At 43.1% G+C, this 21844-nt stretch overlaps 2 protein-coding genes across 5 annotated transcripts; one reads left to right on the top strand and one right to left on the bottom strand.

Moving 5' to 3' along the window:
- Positions 1-2334: 2334 nt before the first annotated feature.
- On the bottom strand, positions 2335-5648 carry LOC125706869 (CCAAT/enhancer-binding protein gamma-like). 3 transcript variants are annotated; one of them, XM_048973715.1, is made up of 2 exons: positions 5516-5648; positions 2335-4419 (listed from the first exon to the last, which is right to left on the bottom strand). In XM_048973715.1, the coding sequence occupies exon 2, from the start codon at positions 4327-4329 to the stop codon at positions 3856-3858; it is 474 nt and encodes a 157-aa protein (XP_048829672.1). In that variant the 5' UTR covers positions 4330-4419; positions 5516-5648; the 3' UTR covers positions 2335-3855. The 3 variants fall into 3 exon arrangements, with proteins under 3 accessions (XP_048829672.1, XP_048829673.1, XP_048829674.1); XM_048973716.1 differs by having other exon boundaries at positions 2335-4416; positions 5516-5642; XM_048973717.1 differs by having other exon boundaries at positions 2335-4400; positions 5516-5642.
- Positions 5649-9872: 4224 nt separating this feature from the next.
- LOC125706866 (CCAAT/enhancer-binding protein alpha-like) lies at positions 9873-21608 on the top strand. 2 transcript variants are annotated; one of them, XR_007382085.1, is made up of 2 exons: positions 9921-12405; positions 21178-21608. XR_007382085.1 is itself a non-coding variant. In XM_048973713.1 (1 exon), exon 1 carries the CDS (start codon positions 10056-10058, stop codon positions 10968-10970), a length of 915 nt encoding a protein of 304 aa, XP_048829670.1. In that variant the 5' UTR covers positions 9873-10055; the 3' UTR covers positions 10971-13187. The 2 variants fall into 2 exon arrangements, 1 of the variants encoding a protein (XP_048829670.1); XM_048973713.1 differs by lacking the exon at positions 21178-21608 and having other exon boundaries at positions 9873-13187.
- Positions 21609-21844: the final 236 nt, after the last annotated feature.

Genomic DNA, 21844 nt, shown 5'->3' with positions numbered 1-21844 from the left:
GAAAATTATGAAGAAATATTCAAATAGTAACTTGACACACAGCAGCGACTGTATACTGTCTGGACAAAAGCACAATCACTCACCCTATAAATTCATGTGCTGACTGCTACCAATCATGCTTCTTTAATCATTACTGTATATTACCATTTTATTCTTCATTTCATGTTGGCTTTCGAATAGTACATCTGACTTACTTGCAAATCACACACACTTTGACTTTTTTGAAATAGATCGTTTCAAAAATTAATATAAACATCTGTAACGGATATTTGCTGGCAGAAACAGCTGAACAGCTGAAATGTTTTAAGCTTCACTTACTCAAAGCTTAAGGACATTTGCATGCATGTTCATGCCTAAACCGTATGTACTGAACTATGGTGCCCACTTAAATGAAGGTGTTAGGGTTAGGCTTAGCTGAAAGATACTTCCAGTTCTGCTGGACATAAGAAACACAGGAACACGGATGATTACACTGATGCTTGTATTGCTCACATCGGGTCCCTGGACATACTGAAAATTTTCTGGACTCCAGTGATGAAGACATAGTACAGTTATAACCATGCAGGACATGTGCCAAAAGACCCTGCCCGCTAATGCAGAGCAGACCCTCTCCCTGGCTAGTACTTCGCTTTAGAGCAGTGTTTCTGTTAACATATTAAGGCTGAGATAATCGAGATTATCTTCAGGATGCACTAAGGCCTTGTGTAAAATAAACGCATGTGTCCTGAATTGACCCCATCCCTTGCTTTTGCAGCTCCCAGGGCTGCCAGACGTAATAAATGTGTTCTGTGGATGATACTGTAACGCCCATTGGACAGCGCAGCATGCTGGACCGGAGCCAGTCATGTAAATAATGTAGATAGCTGTGTGTAGTCAGCGTTTATTGTGTTGTTGTTGTGTTGTGTCACAGTTTCATATTATGTGCTGTGTGTAGCATCTGTATAGAGCGTTTATAATATGCTGGGGGTGGGTGTGGTACTCGCTGTGGTACTGCCCCTCCTTGGACTATGCTGTCATTCTCTGTGATACTGCCCCTCCCTGGACCACGCTGTCATTCTCTGTGTCACTGCCCCTCCCTGGACCACGCTGTCATTCTCTGTGTCACTGCCCCTCCCTGGACCACGCTATCATTCTCTGTGTCACTGCCCCTCCCTGGACTATGCTGTCATTCTCTGTGTCACTGCCCCTCCCTGGACCACGCTGTCATTCTCTGTGATACTGCCCCTCCCTGGACCACGCTGTCATTCTCTGTGTCACTGCCCCTCCCTGGACCACGCTATCATTCTCTGTGTCACTGCCCCTCCCTGGAACACGCTGTCATTCTCTGTGTTACTGCCCCTCCCTGGACTATGCTGTCATTCTCTGTGATACTGCCCCTCCCTGGAACACGCTGTCATTCTCTGTGTCACTGCCCCTCCCAGGACCACGCTATCATTCTCTGTGTCACTGCCCCTCCCTGGACTATGCTGTCATTCTCTGTGATACTGCCCCTCCCTGGACCACACTGTCATTCTCTGTGTCACTGCCCCTCCCTGGACTATGCTAACATTCTCTGTGATACTGCCCCTCCCTGGACCACGCTGTCATTCTCTGTGTTACTGCCCCTCCCTGGACCATTCTGTCACTCTCTGTGTTACTGCCCCTCCCTGGACCACGCTAACATTCTCTGTGATACTGCCCCTCCCTGGACCACGCTGTCATTCTCTGTGTCACTGCCCCTCCCTGGACTATGCTAACATTCTCTGTGTTACTGCCCCTCCTTGAACCACGCTATCATTCTCTGTGTCACTGCCCCTCCCTGGACCATTCTGTCATTTTCTGTGTTACTGCCCCTCCCTGGACCACGCTAACATTCTCTGTGATACTGCCCCTCCCTGGACCACGCTGTCATTCTCTGTGTCACTGCCCCTCCCTGGACTATGCTAACATTCTGTGTTACTGCCCCTCCTTGAACCACGCTATCATTCTCTGTGTCACTGCCCCTCCCTGGACCATTCTGTCATTGTCTGTGTCACTGCCCCTCCCTGGACCATTCTGTCATTCTCTGTGTTACTGCCCCTCCCTGTACTATGCTGTCACTCTCTGTGTCACTGCCCCTCCTTGAACCACGCTATCATTCTCTGTGTCACTGCCTCTCCCTGGACCACGCTATCATTCTCTGTGTCACTGCCCCTCCCTGGACCATTCTGTCACTCTCTGTGTTACTGCCCCTCCCTGGACCACGCTGTCACTCTCTGTGACTTTCTGCTTTGATGCTGAATGTGTGTATTGCTTCGTGCAGCTGTCTGTAGATTTTATGGAGCTTATATTGAGGAGAAAGGAAAGAGATTCACGTAGCTTTGATGATGCTTTTATTTGAATTAGTAAAGTACCAAACTCCAGTCTGGTAGAAAAAGCGTCACTGACTGAGAAATGCTGCCCAGCAACATTCGTACTTAAGCAAAAGGTCAAATAAGAAGCATTTCCTATACAAAACTTGTCATAATTAATTTTCTGCCATTTGTAAACTCTATTAATTTACTTGCATAATTAATTTCATTTTATGGGACACAGACATAAAAAGATGTACAACATTTTTAACCATCTGCATTCTTCCATGCAAATATTCTCAATTTCTTAATGTAGCATAATCTCTGGCAATTAAAAATGGCCAATAGGCAAAGAAGCAGTACAACAACTGGATAGATTCTCCAGAATTGCACCATTTGGCATAAGCAAGTAGATTTCAAAAGACTGTGTAAGATAATTTTTTAAGTATGCAGGAAAGGTTTAAAACAGGGTGTTATACACAGGCTGGCATGGACCAACCATGGGAGTCTGTGTATTTACAACGTAAAACAAAGCATGTGAAGAACTAAGACAAATATTCATCCTGCCCAAGATCAATCTGCCCCTCAACCCAACAAACTTCTTTTCTAGGTAGGATTTGTGGTCTTGCCCAAGACAGTTTAGAGAAATTAAACATGCAGAGCTGAGATTAGAAGTATGCTTATCCAGTCTTATCATGACTGCAACTGCTTTACTGTGATAAGGTATTACAGATGCCACAATTTACTACGCGTTGAACCGCAGCTAGATGATCAAGAAAACAGCTTGTTTATTTTTCCTCAAAATACACTCTCTGAGAAGTCTGTCAGAGAACGTCTGGTAACTTCAGCACAGAATGATGCGATCCTGAAACGATTATCATTCTTAGAATCAAATACAAAAATGACAGCTGGATTGTCAGTCTGCTTAAACTGTGTAATGAAAAGATTCTTAAAATGTAAGGTTAGAAAATAGTTTTTCTTTATATAAATGCAACCATGGTTAATGCATTCACAATCAACAAGAGAAGGGATTTTGAAATTTTGTGATGGAAATGCAAATGAAACTAAAACTGTTTCTAGAAATAAAAAACTTACACAAAACCACAAACACCAGACAAAAAACCATGCTCAATGACGCCCACAAATTCACACTCAGATAACATTAAAAATAAATGCTGAGAAAAACACTTGTATTTAAAAATTTATATAATTTCTATTACATATACATAGAGTATTTCTTGCACGATCTTGATACCTCACTACAGTCAACCATAACACAAAACAACCGCAGCGTTGTTTAAATGAAAGGTTGTGTTTTAACTTGCAAAACCTTAGTACTTCATGACTACCTACCATAATACAAAACAATTAACATTAGTACTAACGAACTTAATTTTTGCAAGGAGAATGTTTAAGGGGCATTCAGTTGTTTTACATGGCATGAAAAACCTCGAGAAAATACACTTCAGTACTCAAAGCAGGATAGTTCAGAAGTCAGTAAGAATTCACAATCCCGGGCAGACGGGAGCGGGACGGAGCGTGATCTTCACTGCTGGCCTCCGCTGATCTTGTTGACGCTGTTGCTGTTGTTCTGCGCAGCGCCGGCTACATCCGCACTCTGGGGGTGCACGTTGTCGGCCAGGTTGTGAGCGTGCTCCAGGAACAGGTCCTTCAAGACACTCAGCTCCTTGCTGAGCAGCTTGATCTTGGCCTCCAGACGCTCGTTCTCCTCCTTCAGCTCGTTGACGCGCTGCTGCGTGTCCTGCGCCTTCTGCTTGCTGCGCATGCGGCTCTTCTTCACGGCCAGGTTGTTGCGCTCGCGCCGCTGCCGGTACTCGTCGCTCTCTTTGTCCGCTATGGTCTTCTTCATCTTGCTCGGGGTCACGGCTTTCCCTCCTCCTCCCTGACTGACGGGCACCAGCTGGGGTACCTGCTGCAAGCCGCTGCCTTTAACCTGGCTCTGGATGACGCTCACTATCTTCTGTTCGGTGTTGGGCTTTAGCTGCGACGGTTTGCTCATTTGTTCCAAAAATCTTCCTTTCTGGTATCTCGCCACACAGATTCTACAGTCTGTTGTTGGAGATCAATTTCCTACAAAAACAGGCCCCTGCTGGTTGAGAAACAAAAGCAGATATAGACAAATGTTGGCCTCATTTTGGTTTCACTTTGAAACGATTACCCTGTGGTCTCCAAACTGACCATCTGAGCATTTTTGGACCCTTGAGCAAAACCCTGAACCCCAAAAACTTCTCCAGATGCATTGGATAAAAGGCTGACCGTCTGCTCTGCCCCCAAGTTTCACTTTCACCTTTGTATGGTATATGAATTCATTTTGCAATCTGCAGGCTGATTAAGGCCTGTGATCCTACTTCTCTTATACGATGACACTAGTGCCTTTATTACGCCTGTTTTTGCTGGATCCCTGAATTTACATCAGTGTACAGTACAGTGCTGTACAGTAATATATGCTACACCTATTCAGGCTGCATCCCGAGATCTTCACTAATGTATAAATGGCTGCGCACTCAGTTGCGATTCAACTACAGATTCTATGCCTGGTCTTTTGCCGTATCACGAGGTTCATAGCAGTGTATAAACGGCTGTGCTATCCGCTGCTATACATCAATATATAGTACGCCTGTTTTGGCTGTATCGGGAGGTTTATATCAGTGTATAAACGGCTGTGCGTTCCTCTAATTTATAGTAATATATATTGGTCTCTCCTGCCATAAGTACAGCTGCTCGCTCCTGTTGCCTCCGGTTGCATCATAGTGCAGCTCTGCCCCCCTCGCCAATCTGCAAAACATAATATGCGTCTGTACAAATTCACCTCTATCATCTATCAAATCCACATTATTTTATTTGCCTGCGATGTCTCCATTTACGTCCAAACGAACGTTTTCATCTAAAACGACCTGATCGGATCGCTTCCGTTTTTTTTTTGTGCTGGCCATGTGGCGACGCCCAATGACCTCTCAAAATCAGACCCGCCTGGTTAACCTGGCTGTAATGTTCCAATAATCGTTTATGCGATGATTAAGAAGTAATGAAAGGGGACAAACGGAGAGCGAACCGGAGGCGGTGAGACGGGTTAGGGTTACAGCGGCCGGGCAGCACTATTGCTGCTAGAGCCTAAGCAACAATCCGACAAAAGGCTAACTGTACATGTGCTGTAAAGATACACAACTAAAAAGTACGTCAGTTACCTTAGAGGTGTAGCTCCCTAAAATGGTCCATCGTAGTTTAAAAACGGAAGTTCGCTGCCTCAGCCTCCATCGTGGCGTCCCGGCTGTTGCGAAATCGTGTTTACAATGTACAGAGACTAAAGCAGGAAGGATGACGCAATCCCCACATGATAGACAGTTTGGTCAACCAATGAGTGAGCACTACGTCCAGTTTCCTGTACCTAATAGGTCAACGATTCCTCTTGCGTCCTCCTCCGAAAATGCTAAAGTGTTTTATACTTAGGGTAGCTTCAGCGATAAGGAAATCGGCTAGTGCGGGTGTTGAAAGTGTAAGCCTGTGAATCTTATAATATTAAAATCTAATACAGCAACCCTGGGGCGACCATCCTATGCATTAGTCACCTGTTCAAAAGAAAAACACACGCTAGAAATAGCTAGAGGCTGAAAAACTGACTTTATGCTCAACAATATTTTCAAGAAATATTTTTGAGAAATCAGGCGCCAAAAGAGACTAAATTAAAGGACGGTGAATTTGATGCGTTCATGAATTTGCGAAAAATATCCCAATATATACAAGCCATCATTTTATAACAAACAGATAAAAAAAAAGTCTGTATGTTTGACTTACTGAGATAGGTCTGCTGAGATAGTTTGTTAGAACGATGCATCGCTCCCTGCATATACATGCACTGTAAAAAAATGGCCTTTCAAATTTAAGATAAACTGTTTCTGTTTTGAGACAAGATGACCTTTTGATGCCCATGGTGATGGTTAAGGATATAACTCAAGGGCCCACAGACACGTGACTATTCTCTGAGTCTGGCCTCAAACCAGTGACCATAAGCACAGAGGCCTAGTCTGCTGACCCATCTACTGCCCCCCAGATGCATGGCCGCCCCCAATGTTACTTCATATTTGAAGAACAAAGTGTCTGCTGTCCCCCTCCTCCTCTCCTTGCCTGCCTACCTTCTTCACCATTCCTTCTGACCCCCCAGCCCCCCAACATCAACCACACCCTCCTCCCAATATAACTCTTAAGCGCCCATATTCACTAGGCAGCAGTCACAAAGGTCCGCGCAGAACAGGTACGCGACAAAAATACATTTCATCACTTCGTAGTGGATGTAAACAATGATGACTGGCTCCCGTTCCAAAAAGAGAGTACTAGCTTTCATTTTTAAGAGAAGAAGCAGCAAAAAATAAGTGTGAGTACACAAAATTCGCAAGTTCAGAGAACAGCTTTAATCAAGGAGGCACAATATCACTGCCTCTAGTTTCAGGTTCCGCACTGAGCAGTTTTACTGTCTGATGGGAAGAGTTGGTTCCATAATCTGGAGGATGACGACTAGAGACTCCTATACCACCACATAGCATAACCACTGCAGCAAATACTGTATCAGATGTGGCCAAGGCAATCTGGGAGAGCCTTGTGGATGACATTCTGCCAAAAGCTGCTGATTGGAGGGAGATTGCCCCGGGATTCGAAGAGAAATGGAATCTTCCCAACTGTGTCAGGACATTAGATGGGAAACATATTGTAATCCAGGCACCATCAAGCTCTGGCTCTCTGTTTTACTATTACAGGGGCACCTTCTCTATCATACTGTTGGCTCTGGTGGATATGAAATATCCTTTCAGGGCAATAGATCTGGGAGCTTTTGGATGGAGTAGTGATGGAGGGAGACTTGCTGCCTATGCATTTGGAAAACACCTGGCTGAAGACAAGGCAGCTCTCCCAGATGCACCACTTCCAGGCTGCCCCGAGCCTCATGGATTTGTAGCAGTCATAAATGTTATATTTGTATAAACTTACATGAAGTTCGATACGATATTTTATCCAATCTTTAATTACTACTTAAGTTTTATAACTCAAACTTTTGTAACGTATCTTCCTGATGAGTATGAATATGTAATTTACAGACAAACTTTTTAAAGCAGTTAGGTTTATTCATGATATGACCTTTTACAGTGTTGGAGAAGTTATTCACCAAAGTAATCCATTACAGAGATGGAAAGTTCATATCCAGTAAGCATAAATCCAGGTCAAGGCTGAGCACTTGGTGACTGTGACTCTTTCTACTCAACTGGTTGGTTGAAACAAAACTTTGGTCTGGATTTATACTTTGCTATATGGGAGACCTTCTGCCATTATTTCTCCTCCCCAGCTGCTGAAGTTTCCTGGCAGAATTATGTATCTTAAACCAGCTACTATGCACCCCATATCTGCTACTGTTCTTCTTCACAGGCTCCTTTAAGAGCCAGAAGGTCTTCCTGTTAAACTAAACTCTATCTGCTGAAACGCATCTATAGATGAATGAATTGTCAAGAACATCTGTAGCCATGATGACTCGACCATCACGTAGTACATACTGTACACACCACCTCAGATAAAATTAAAACTTTATTTTCCAATGTTATTAATGAGTTTGTATTCTTTTTTTATGATTGCATTATTTATTGTTCTTAAGAAGAAAGTCAATGGAAGTACAACAGACAGGTAGGATATTCTAAAGAATGCGTTTGAATTATGAACATTTTAACATGAAGAAAAAAGGTTCAAAGTTGCTGGTGATGTGCTGAATTCTTCACATTCGTCCATATAACATCCATCCATCCATCCATCCATTTTCCAAACCGCTTATCCTACTGGGTCGCGGGGTGTCCGGAGCCTATCCCGGAAGCAATGGGCACGAGGCAGGGAACAACCCAGGATGTGGGGCCAGCCCATCGCAGGGCACACTCACACACCATTCACTCACACATGCACACCTATGGGCAATTTAGTACTTCCAACTAGCCTCAGCATGTTTTTTGGACTGTGGGGGGAAACCGGAGTACCCGGAGGAAACCCCACGACGACATGGGATACATGCAACATGCAAACTCCACACACATGTGACCCAGGCGGAGACTCAAACCCGGGTCCCAGAGGTGTGAGGCAACAGTGCTAACCACTGCACCACCATGCCGCCCCTTACAGTGCTAACCACTGCACCACCATGCTTCCCCTCCATATAACATGCAAATATGAATTTGAAGAAAGACATTACAAAACAATAAAAAACAAATGTAAAAAAGTCAAAGTAAAGTTTATCTCAGCTACATACATGTATACAATGAAGCGAGACAACGTGGTTCCACTTTTGCCTTTATATGATGATGTTTTGTCCTCCCCCCTTATATCAACCTCTCTCCTACTCCTTTGTTGTAGATGGCAATAATAACATGGTTATCAACTTCATTTAGCAACATTTGGACTCTTCAAGCACAAAAACTGTAATTGATTTCAGATGAATCTTTACTCACCAATGGAGGGGAATTTTTAATGAACTAGAACAAAATGGCAACAGTTTTATTTGCAGTTTTCTCGATCGCTTTGCCACGTTTCTCAAATGACTATTAGCATTTACAAAACAACAGCTGTAATCCCCACACCATAGTGTCACTTCTGCAAACCATTTCTCATCGATTCGCACAAATTTCCAAATGTTTTAGTACATATATGCAAATGGTTTTGTACAATCGTCATCATTTGACACAATTTTCAGTTACTTTAGTCTTATTGGTCAAAATAGATTATGTGACTTCCCAGTGTAATAATTTTACACCCAAAACTATATATGTATGTGATCAACGTGTTGGTCACCACATGGAAAACTGTTAACTAAGCTTTGAAAATGATTTATAAATATACTCCATAAACTCCAGTGATGTGTTTTCGGTTCCCACAGTCAGGGGTACTGTAAAGGGGGAGAAAGTTAGGATAATTCCATGGGCCCCTGAGTGACAGAGGCACTAAAAAAAATTGGAACATAATTGTATTGGTCTGGGTTGGGGGCCCAATGTGATAGGCTTTCATGGGGTCCAAAATTTTGTTATTCTTATATTGCCATTTCGCTGTTTTTGTGTTATACAGTGCTGTGTGACTATTTTGTTTGAAATTGTACTGTGTCTTGAGATCTGAAGAAGTTGCATGTACATGCGAGTGTTTTCTCTTGCCAGTGAACTTTACATACTAGTGTCTCTGACATGAGGAAGTATCGGCTTTCTAAAGAAAAATAACCAGTCAGTGACAATGAGAAACTGAGAAATGATGATGAAACTGAGAACTATGATTCAGAATTATGGCTTTCAGGAGCATACTAACTGTCAAGCATAGTCAGTAAATACATCGGTAAACGTGTATTGGCATTTTAAACTTCCATGTTAGATATTTTGTCGTCTTTATTGATTGTTAACCTAAATACATAATACATTTATAATGTGGTACTCAAATTCAAGGTAAGTGAGCGTTAGGACCCAGAAAACATGACGCGCAAGCCGTCACTCCCTATATATATAGGCAGTCAACGGCGAGCTCTAGGAGTGAAATTGGCTAATTACTTCTTGGTATCTCGTTGAACTCCAACTACAGGTTTTGCAACTCTTTAGGTCAGAATATGGGTTGTCTGTCATAAAGTGTATTGGGAACATTTGCGAGTGTTGCTTTTTTCATCCCTCCATAGCGATCAAGCTGGATTCCCGGAGCTCCTCGCCATGTCTTGCGCGCTTTAGATACTTCATGGAGCAGCCGAATTTGTACGAGGTCGCGCAACGACCCCTTATGACTTGCTTTCCACAGCAAAGTTCATTCTGCTACAAAGAAACTAACACCATCGGAGACCTGAGTGAGATTTCTGAAAACGAAAGCTCGGTTGATATCAGCGCATACATCGATCCTGCGCAACTGAACGACGAATTTCTGGAAGATCTTCTGCACAACAATAACAAACCGGAGAAAGTCAAACTGGCAGGCGCTGATTATGGATACCCGCATGTCAACAGCAGTGAGCCCAGGGTCAACCAGCAACTGTACGGCTGCATGGCGAACTACACAGATGCCTCTAATTCTGAACCAATTTATGAGAACTATTCCGTCAGAGGGAAACGGCCCGTGGCGATAAAACGGGAACCAGGGGAAGATGATGATCTTTGTCAGTCATCAGTTTCCCCCGTTTTCACCAATTCCCTTCACCGCCATCCTGCGCAGCACATTACGCATCTTCAGTACCAGATCGCGCATTGCGCACAGACGTCTATGCACATCCACCCTGGCCACCCGACACCCCCTCCGACACCGGTACCCAGCCCCCACCTGCAGCAGGGACCGGTGAAGACAAGCGAGCGGGGCAGATCCAAGAAGCACGTTGACAAAAACAGCAGCGAGTACCGCTTAAGGAGAGAGCGGAACAACGTGGCTGTCAGGAAGAGCAGGGACAAGGCGAAGATGCGCAACGCGGAGACGCAGCAGAAGGTGTTGGAGCTGGCGGTGGACAACGAGAGACTCCGAAAGAAGGTGGAACATCTCAGCCGTGAGCTGGATACTCTGAGGGGCATTTTCAAGCAACGGCCAGACGGCTCCTTCGTATCCATTGATGGCCAGCTGCGCATAAATGAACACATGAGTTCAAGCGACTTTGGAAATGGGTTTAAATGATTATTGCTGGATTCTCGTGATGAGTCGGGCAGTTGAGGTATAGACACACGTGCCTTTTATACAAAGCGATTGAAATTATAAGCTTATTTTCTATACCAGTCTATCAGACTATCCTCTATAGTGGATGTATAGCTGTTTTGTTCTACAACATCAAACACATGTTTTTAGAACATTGTTATTATCTGAATTTTTATCTTTTTGAAAGATTATTACTACTGTGTTTACCTGCATAGAATTTGTCGATGCAGCCAGGATACATTACAATTTTAATTCTTTTTCATGTTCTATACTCTAACAGTTTTACTTTTACTTCGGATGTGTGCCTTTACAATGTGCCTTAAAGCTATATACAGCTTCCAGAAGTCCTTATTTTCTTAAAGGAGTAATATTTGTAAACCTTTTGCTGTAATGAAGCGTATGTGAATATGCTTTCAGAGAGTGTTAGATGACTATAAATTCCAAAGGACGGGAAGACATTTATAATACTTAGGCTTTGTACTCCGTTATTATACTGTAACTCTTAAAACTGGGTTGGCATGAAGCGTTTTAAACGTTCTGTTTTATTCTCCTAATCTCTTCTACTTTGTGTACTTGTGTCCTGCTGCTTATTAGAAGCACTTCGTTTTGTGCATGTGTGTGCGTGTGTGTGCGTGCGTGTGCGTGTGCGTGCGTGTGTGTAATGACCTGGTGTCACTTCATGCAGTTTTTTTTTTGATTGTTACACCTAAGGTGATGCTTTTGACTTTTCCTGTTGGCTCAAATTTGATTGACTTAAACTAAGGAAACATAAGCACTTTAAAAGACACTTCGAAATTGTAATACTTTTTCAATAAATTACATCTGAAATAAATAACATATGTTGAATCCAACAATATTAACAACATGAATTTTCCCTTTTATTCTATTGATTGTTGTAAAAGCACATAAAATCCACTTGTAACCCGTAAAAAACCCATCCATCCATCCATCCATCCGTCCATCCATCCACTTTCCAAACTGCTTATCCTTCTGGGTCGTGGGGGGTCCGGAACCTATCCCGGAAGCAATGGGCATGAGGCAGGGAACAACCCAGGATGGGGGGCCAGCCCATCGCAGGGCACACTCACACACCATTCATTCACACATGCACACCTATGGGCAATTTAGCAACTCCAATTAGCCTCAGCATGTTTTTGGACTGTGGGGGGAAACCGGAGTACCCGGAGGAAACCCCACGACGACATGGGGAGAACATGCAAACTCCGCACACATGTGACCCAGGCGGAGACTCGAAAAAAACTGATCAGACTGGGGCTTGCATAATGAATCGTTTAAATGAGCAGTAGGCCTATTTAAATGATGCCGATATTTATTCTGTTTCATGTGTCCCAGGAAACATCTGAGAGGTTTTCCAGGTGGATCCCACAGGTGGCGTGGATCAGGCACCATTTGTCTGGTAAAGATGGCTAATGTGCCGTGTTTCCTATGACTGTACAAAAGTAAACATGGTGATTGTTTAGGAAAAATATACATTCAGCATAGTTCATAACAAAAATACATTATTTCAAAAGTGCATGTCAAGCAGTTGCTATGTTGTTTTTGTTATTATCATTATTAACAGTGGCCTATCATAAAATGTACAGTTTGCTTTACATGTATATAACTTTGGACAAAAAAAAGTCAGGACTTCCATCGTCTTCCATCTTCTGTAACATTTTAAGAGCTCAGTTTCGTTTAACACATAGATTATATAAGCCCCTATTCATTTGGCAAGTTATAATGCTATGATGTTATAATGTGAGGTGTTCTAATCAAGTACCTTGGTTATGGTTACTGAAATGCTAATATGGAATATAGCTTGTTGAACATTGTACACGTCTATTCTAATGAAAGCAAATTGTATTATTTAATAAGCAGTACATTCTCTACTCCAAGGTAATGAAAACTGATTTTAATCATTTTCAGTCTAATATTACTTTCATGTGTCACTTCCTGCTTGCCACATCTGTTTGACCCTTTTGTCCTCTCCCTCACATGGCCTGATGAACCTGCACCTGATGCTTGTTTCCCCTCGTTAGTCCATGCATTTCGGCACCCGTTCGTATCGCTATTGCTAGTCTGGTCATTAACGTTACCAACTTGTTGCCTGTAGCTAATCCTCTCCTTTTGATCCCCGGTGATCCAGTTTATTTCCAGTCTTTGTTCTCCGAGTTCAATAAAACTCCTTTTGTTTGTCCACCATGCATGCCCACGAGTCATTCATCCCAACGGTTGTGACATCATGTGCTTAGTTTTTATTTGTAAGTAGGAAAATGGGAGTCATTGCACAATATTCTCTTTTGTTGGGGTCAAATTAGGTATCAACATAATAGCTTTAAAATAACATTATAGGCATCGTTTGTATCAAATATTACTAATATAAAATGCACTTAAAAGATTTATTGGCTCTTGTTAGTACTTTAATTCTTTATTGTATTACTGAGCAGACTTTTGATTAGGAAAGAATGCAAACAGCTACAAAGTTATGTCAACTTTTTAATAGATTTATTTTCACCGAATTACAGAAGTTCTTTTTTTTTTATTCACCCCAGTGCTTAAAGTGATTAAACGTTTTAATGCAGACTGTTTTTTCTTTATCTTCAGCTCAGTATCAGGTTTGTTTCTGCTGTCCCAGAGTTTGTAGCCATGGTTAAATATGCAGTGATGTTTTTGCCTGAGCGAGAGTGAGATTTTGCAGGATTGTCCTGGAGGATATGGTCATATGCAGCAGTTCTGAGTCGCTGCTTCTCTGCCTTTATTGAGAATGCCTTTCCTCCCACGGCTGACGGCAACCCCGTCGCAGGAAGTATAACAAGAGAAAAGCTGCGGCTGACATATTAAGCACGTTCAGTCTTTGTCTGTATTTGGGTGTGTCTGGCACGCTAAGTGCATGGCAGCTCGCTGAGGATACATGTGGTGTTTGCACAGGGAGGTGAAATTTAGCACACGGAACTTTTTCCACTCCTTGCTAAATGTGTAGAAGACTAAAGGAATGCATGATATGATGGACTGATACAGTATATTTGTCGCAAACAATAACTTTTGTCCAGACGGCCAGTCCAGCCCTGTAAATAAGGGGGTTTCAGTAGTTATTGTTCCATCATCCAGCCTTGATGACTCCAAAAGCAATTAATTGTCATTATTGACACAGCACAATGAAATACATCCTCTGCATTTAACTCATATGTGATCACAGTGGGCAGCGATTACTTAGCACCCTGGGAGTAGTGCTTGGAGGAGGTGCTTCGCTGGTTGGGGATTCAAACCAGCAACCTCCCAATCACAAGCATGCTTCCCTAACCAATAGGCCACCACTGCCCCATCGATAACCAAACACCATTCTCCTGTTATTGTGCCTTATTTGCTTGTACCTGAGCTGCTTGTTCGGATTCAGCACTCATCATGAATGTATGTGCTTTGTTTACACTGGTTACCACATTTGTATCTTAGGGGATCCATTAGGATTTTAGTGATTGATGGAATTGTTTTAAGCCAGGGAAGTTCTGGAAGGAGACACTATGTTACAGGGCTTGGCAGAGACTTTGAAATGAAAAGGAAGGCAAGCTTACAAAACAGGGATTATGAAGCAAAACATGACTTTCAGACAAGCTGACATCTGGCCTGTTGTTAAACGTGAGAAAATGTCTAGAATTATTTGTTACAGGGTGTCCTCTGGAAATATGAGTATGAATCCAGCCTGCTCCGAATCACGCTGCAGTCCCATAACCAGGCTAACCTCTGCTGGGGGTGGATGGTGTTCAGATTTACTTGACAGGGACTTGTGGGTTTCTATCACAAGGACGGGGCATCATGCTGGCAGGGAACAGGAAGGTGGACGATCCACTTGCGGCTCACAAGACAAACGGGGTTTATTAACAGAAACTGACAACATGGGGAACACTGCAAAACAATGCACAATGAGGGGTTAAAAAGCAAATACTAAGACTAACTACTAAGGGTCAGGACAACAAGGGATAGGCAGATGAAGTACAAATAACACAACACAGGGTAACAGGGACGCCTGATGCACCTCAAGTGATGAACCTCAAGTGATGCAAATGACATACAACAATAACCCACTAGACAACTGAACTAAGGCAGCAACTTAAATACAGAAACTGAACCATGTAAAGATGCAGCAGGAGTGAGACATGAGACAATTAGCCAATCGGGGAGGGTGCAGGACAACGAGCAATCAGGAAACACACAAGGACCGGCACAAGAACAGGCAACAGGTGGAACTATAATTAACTCAAGGAACTGGGAGATCAAACAGGGAACCTAAAAAACTGACAGAAACACAAGGAAACAGAATCTAAACATGGAAAATAACAAAGGCAGGTGAAACAGAACCAAGGCAAAGCAAAAAACCAAAGCCGAAAATAAACCACGAGATCACAGCAACTAGAAAAACTAATAAATGAAACACTAGGGGACGAAATACAAAAACAGGGAGGACAGGATGACCAGCGACACCTGCTGGCCAAGCGGGGAGGAGACACGAAAGACTTAGACAGACGGGTGCTGACCCTGACATTACTAGGATGAGGTTAACTCATAACCGAAGTACTACAGCAAGCATTGTAGCACAGGCTGCTGATGGACCCAAAAAAATTACTTCCTCCTTCTCAGACTTAAGAAGCACATTTTCCAGTTACATTCGATTTATGAGCTTAAGTTTATACTGTATTTAACTGCCTCTGTTTCACCATGATTATTTTAGCATTATTTATATATTGTATAGCAATATTGTATTTTAACAGGCAGCTTTACTGCATGTTTTTTGTCATAATCTCTGTTGATTACAACTTTAAAGGTATCAAGAGGTTTTATTGTATGTGAGCAAATCCCTGTACCCTTAAAATACAAAAGTACAAAAGCCGGTAGGTCATATGCCAAAATTAAACTTAAAAATCTGACATCAGACTCTGGCTCAGTCTCCTCACATTGTGTTTAATTTTTGCTGCTGTCTTCAGTTTCTGTAATCCATCCGTCCATCCATCCATTTTCCAAACCGGTTATCCTACAGGGTCGTGGGGGGTCCGGAGCCTATCCTGGAAGCAATGGGCATGAGAACAACCCAGGATGGGGGGCCAGCCCATTGCAGGGCACACTCACACACTATTCACTCTATGGGCAATTTAGCAAGTCCGATTAGCCTCAGTATGTTTTTGGACTGCGGGGGGAAACCGGAGTACCCGGAGAAAACCCCACAATGACATGGGGAGAACATGCAAACTCCACACACATGTGACCTGGGCGGAGACTCGAACCCCAGTCCCAGAGGTGTGAGGCAACAGTGCTAACCACTCCACCACCATGCCGCCCCCAGTTTCTGTAATGTTTATTTATTTATTTATTTATTTAATTTATTTTACTCTTATTCCTCTCATCCAACTGACAAGCATCCCCACAACACAGATTTTATTAAAGTCACAAGCTGCAGAGCTCTTCTATGTTCTAAATATTAAGGAATATTTATGTTATATCGTCAATGAAAAAACACATTTCAAAATACACATTCCAAAATTATTCCTAGGGCTAAATTTGTGAAGTTAATGTGTTGATAAAGGTTAGATGTTACTACATAAATGCACATCCATTGTCTACTTCTGTGCCAAAGATGCTGTTTTGTTCATTATAAAGGACATAAAACAGCTGGATAATTACATACAATGAATGATACTTTCCTTCCACTAAAACTGTCACGATCAAAAAATAAAGAGGTCATCAAATGTTTTTCAGCTGGAAGGTAATAGTAAATCTATTTTCTGTCTTCTCATATCTAAAAGCATTCAAGTTAATTATGCAACAGATTTATGTGTTTATGTGTCCGACTAAAAGAAACGTGCAAAACAAATAGTTGTTATACACTGTAGCTCTTAGCTAACATAATAGAGTAATCTGTGTTTACAAACAGCTAAATCCCTCTTTGGCAATGAGGCACAGGATGGGGACAAGTGATGATGATTCATGCATGTTTGGGTTTGTCAGCCACGCACATAGATAAGCATGGTGTTGTGTGCTTGGATGCCGGTCGTGCTGCTCCTCCTGTGTGCCACGCCCCCACATCCACCTCATGTGGAATCCCTGTGTTTACCAGATGTTTCTTGTTGTTTCATTAGTCCTGTGCATTTAAGTCCATGTACAAGTATGTTTTCCAGAGTCTCGTCATTAACGTCTCACCCCTGCTAATGTTGCCCTGTGCTCCCGATCGTGTGATCCCTTTAATAAACCCCGCGTTTACCCCTGATTCCTGGACTCCTGCGCTTCCGTTCCCGTCGTACTCACCCTACGTGTGACAGCAACTTCCTGCTTCAAACATAAACTATCCTCCATTTTCGTAGCAGTCAGGTTTACTGAATTTGTCACACAAATTCAGATTCCAAAAAAAAAGTTAATAAAATAAATAATAAAATAACAAAATAAGACAGATTCAGCTGGAACACAGTTCAGTTTGTTTTATGAACATCCACATCTCTAAATGTTTTTTTTTTTTAAAAAAAAAGTTCACAGAATGGCTTCAGCTAGGGTGTAAACCAGCATTGAATTCCAGCGTTAGTGTGATATGTGCACATGCAGGCAGAGGATGCCTGGCACTTCATCCCCGACTGTATGTGTAAGCTGTGACGACGAGTAGCCCTGGGCAGCCCTCACAGCTTCTGCACTGTGTAGTATGGTTGGTCAAACACGCCCAGCTGCCGTGCTGCCAATCTGTGGATGATGCAGAACAGCTGTAAGTACTCGGGGAACATCTGGCAGTGCTCAGAACTGAAGGCTTTGACTGGCCAGGTGGGGGGGGTGTGGGAGGTGTTTCAGTTTGAGGACTCTGACTGTTCCAGAGGCTGTCCCAGCCAAGCCGTCCTACAGCGTCCGCATAGATTTAACACAGAACTTCAACAGCCGTTGTTGCATTTTTTTCAGTGAATAAAGAAAGAAATCTTAAAAAATTCCTTCAACAAAAGCAATTAACTGAAAAGAAGTGTGACTTTGTATCAATCCATTTTTTGTTGCTACTTCAACTTGCTGGTTCTAATCAGGGTTACAGGGGATCCAGAGCCTATCCTGGAAGAACGGGGCAGGAAACAACCCATGATGGGGCACCAACACCTCACTGGATGCACTCACACGTGCACACCTATGGGCAGTTTGGTAACTCCGATTCACCTCAGCATGTTTTTGAACTGTGGGGGAAGACTGGAGTACCCAGGGGGTACCCCACAAGAGCACTAGGAGAACATGCAAACTCCACACACATGGAATCCTGGAAGAGACTCAAACCAAGGTTCTAGAGGTGTGAGGCAACCATGCTAACCACCGTGTCACTGTGCTGCCTCCAGACTTCATATCATCATATCAATACTGATTTATAGGAACATTCAGAAGTCCGAGGACACAGCACCAACTTTCCAAAGATTAATTTAATCCACAGGTGTACAGCTGATTTTTGACAGATCCCAAATACATGGCTGGAGTCCACTGTGGCCTTAAAGCCCAGATGGCTTTGAAACATGTTCATTCATACCTGCCCCCGTCAAAAAGGAACTAGCGATCTTAATGCCAAAATTGCAAGCACATAAGCCTTTTTTTAAAATTAAGCATTTCAGTGGATTCCTTCAAACCAGGAGATTGACATTATCTGCTCTCAGGCATCCTCGGTCCCTCCCAATAATTACATAACAGCGCTATGTGTGATTTTCATTTGGCCAGTCCTGCCTCTGTATCGGGGCTGTTTCCTCGCACCTCCGTGTTTCTGGGTTTTTTTCTAGTCTCACCTTTCATTTTCCTTAATAACTTACACATTTGGAGGACGCATTATTTTCTGACAAAGCTAAAACGACCAACAAAGAACGCATTGTTTATTGCTATGCTTAGTAAGGTTACTTGTCAAAAAACAACAGCTGTTTTTAAGGACACCTTAAACATGTGCATGGGAGTCTTTGTGCCACAGCAGCATTGGGCACTGGAAAATAACACACAGCAAAATTACAATTCTGATGAATGCACACAATCTTTTTCTTAGAATTTTCTTAGGAATTAACCCGTAAAGTGCAGGAATTTGGGGAACTTGAGTTAAAACAGGAATGCAGAGCAACATTTTTTTTACTTATATGAATTTCAGCTTCAGTTTTAAATTGCGCAAAAACAACACCAAGGTCTTGTGGGATGGGATCATGCTGTCTCAGCCTTTTCAATGGAGTGCAGGAACGGATCTGTCCATTGGGATCTTGGGTGTCCGCTTTAGGGCTCCCCCCACATTGGAATGTTCTCGCACCACCTCCATCTCACATCAGGCATTCACTCGGCCTTTCAGGACTGACATTGCTGAGCTTCACTTAATTTATGATGAAGTTTCTTTGGGCTGTAAAGAAAGGTGCTTGTTCACTCGTCTATCCTCCATATCTTCAGTCACGTCTCCATCCTTCATCCATCATAAGAGGATTCATATCCGGTAGCACAGAGGCTGCAGCTCGTCACAGCATGTTCCTGTACTTCTCCTCATGGGGAAGGTATGAACCGTCACCGAGGGTCAGGAAAGCAGCCGGATGCCGAACAGACACTAAGGAAAAGAGCCAGTCTGAAGCCGGCGATCATGAGATCAGAGTCACACCAGTATGCAGCTCTCAAAAGGATCGATGGGTCTGTACATCAAGGAGAAGAAAACTTAATTTGTTATAGGCATAATCGTCTTTAATATGCAACACATATTTATTAGTGTACTTATTACTTGCTCTATCGAGTGAATAAATTCTTTGCTGGAAAAACCTTTGGGAAAAGCCTTCCCACATTAACACGACGAGACAGCAGAGTTACAGCAGCTGTGTTTGAAGGACTCGGTAACCGCGTGTATCGCACGACGGGAGGCGAAAGGAATGTCTCTGAATGGCTGCACACAGCACTTTAACACAATACAAATATATGGGGGCTGCTGCTGGCCTGCAAATCGACCGCCAGCGTCACGGTGAGGTGTCTTGCATGGTGCACGGTCCCAGCTGAATCGTCGGGCCAATCCTTTCCAGGATGTTTCAGCTCTGTGCTCTGTCTTAAGTTCAGATAAGCCTCCTTAATGTCACGTCCTGCTCGCCACCTCTGCTTGGCCCCCCCTGTCTCCGCCCTCACGTGGCCCAAATGGGCACCACCTGATGCTTGTTGCCCCTCCTTAGTCTTTGTATTTAAGTACCTGTTTCTCTTGTCATCCCCAGTCCAATCACTGACATCATTCCAGACGTCTCCTGTTCCCTACCTTCCACTATCCTTCCCATCTTGAACCCCCGTGGTCCTGTTTTGTCTCACTGTTCATGTCCGTTATCCTGAATAAAACCCCCTTTGTTTGTGTCTTACGGCTGCTCCGGAGTCATCATTTTCGTAGCGTGATACTTAGCTGATATTTTGTGCCATCATTATGTAAAATTGGACGAATGTGTAACTACAGCTCTAATTCATAACATCCTTTCTGCCTCATGTGCTCCCTTTACATTCGCATTTATCCAATAAACGCTACATCATATCTCATGGTGCATGGTGGAGTCATGGAATATTAAGTAATCTGACTAGGCGTGCTTGACACAGAGTTAATTCCAGCCCTTGAACTTTCTGTGAACTGGAGGTGAAATATAACTAATCCTAGACAGGGTCCAAGAAGGCATGGCCTGTTAGCAGAGCACAAGGAACCTCTAGCGGTAAACAGGACATAGAATGCCATTGGCTTCACGCAGAATGCACAACCCACATCGGTTTGCTACAGCATCATTCATAATGAGCTCTATTTGCCAAACCGACCCCACACCCTCCACAATAATCATGTCTAATCAGCCCACTGAACCCTAACTTTCAGTACCACTGATAGTCAAAAGCCAGACAAATGTAACTGTTTTCACAGCTCGAATACAGATGCAAGAAAGCTGTCTATCATTACCAGCTTTTATCTTTTGACAGGCCAAGCAGTACCTGATATATTAATATAAGGAAGGCATCCCGAACATATTTTACAACACAGGTTATTTACAAAATCTCTGTAATGTTTATATCATGTCTTAAAATTCGGGAGCCATTGTAGGCCAAGAGGAGAGTGTCAGCAGAAAACTTGTGACATGGCAGACGTGGCAGGACAGTGACATAATCCCCCTGTAATGATCCACTTCCTCTCCCAGAAAATACAAGACAATAACCCTCATATTTCTGTCTACAGGCGCAGCATAGAAAGCAGCCTAACTGGCTGCATCACCACAGGGTACCGAAGCTGCACGGCCCACAACCAGGGAACCTCCAGGAGAGTGGTGCAGTCGGAACAGAGGGAGGCGGCTGTAACCTGCCTGACATGCAGCGTACCTGCACAAGTAGATGCCACGAGAAAGTCAACATCCTCTAGGATCCCAGCCATCCCAACCACAAACTCTTTTAATTCCTGGCATCGAGGACAAGGAACCAGAGCATCAACAAACAAACAAGTTTCCACCCACAAGCAACCTGTTAGTGTTACTATTTTACTATTACCGCGTCTCTTTTACATATTATTTCCATCATTTACTATAGGAAGCTCTCAGGGAAGCTCATTTCATTGATCGCGTCTCCCGCCGTTTGCTGTACTGTCGTGTATTTGATAAATAAACTCTGATTTGATTTGTAGTCAGCAATGTTCTGTGGATCCAGTTCATTTTTACACAGCATTCCTGCGTGAAATGAAACGCTGAGTTTATAGAGTGTTTCATCAAGGTCTGAGAGTATAACAGGTACTGCACATTTTAATATACTGTAATGACGCAGATTATGTTCTGTTTCGAATTTGATTTATCTCCATATTATTAATTCTTATTTAGTTTGGATGTAACAGCAAGCCTGCTGCTGGGGGCTCTTTG

The sequence above is a fragment of the Brienomyrus brachyistius genome, chromosome 13, assembly GCF_023856365.1.
Source record: "Brienomyrus brachyistius isolate T26 chromosome 13, BBRACH_0.4, whole genome shotgun sequence".
Classification (NCBI taxonomy): domain Eukaryota; kingdom Metazoa; phylum Chordata; class Actinopteri; order Osteoglossiformes; family Mormyridae; genus Brienomyrus; species Brienomyrus brachyistius.
This window is presented reverse-complemented; position numbering and strand designations above follow the sequence as displayed.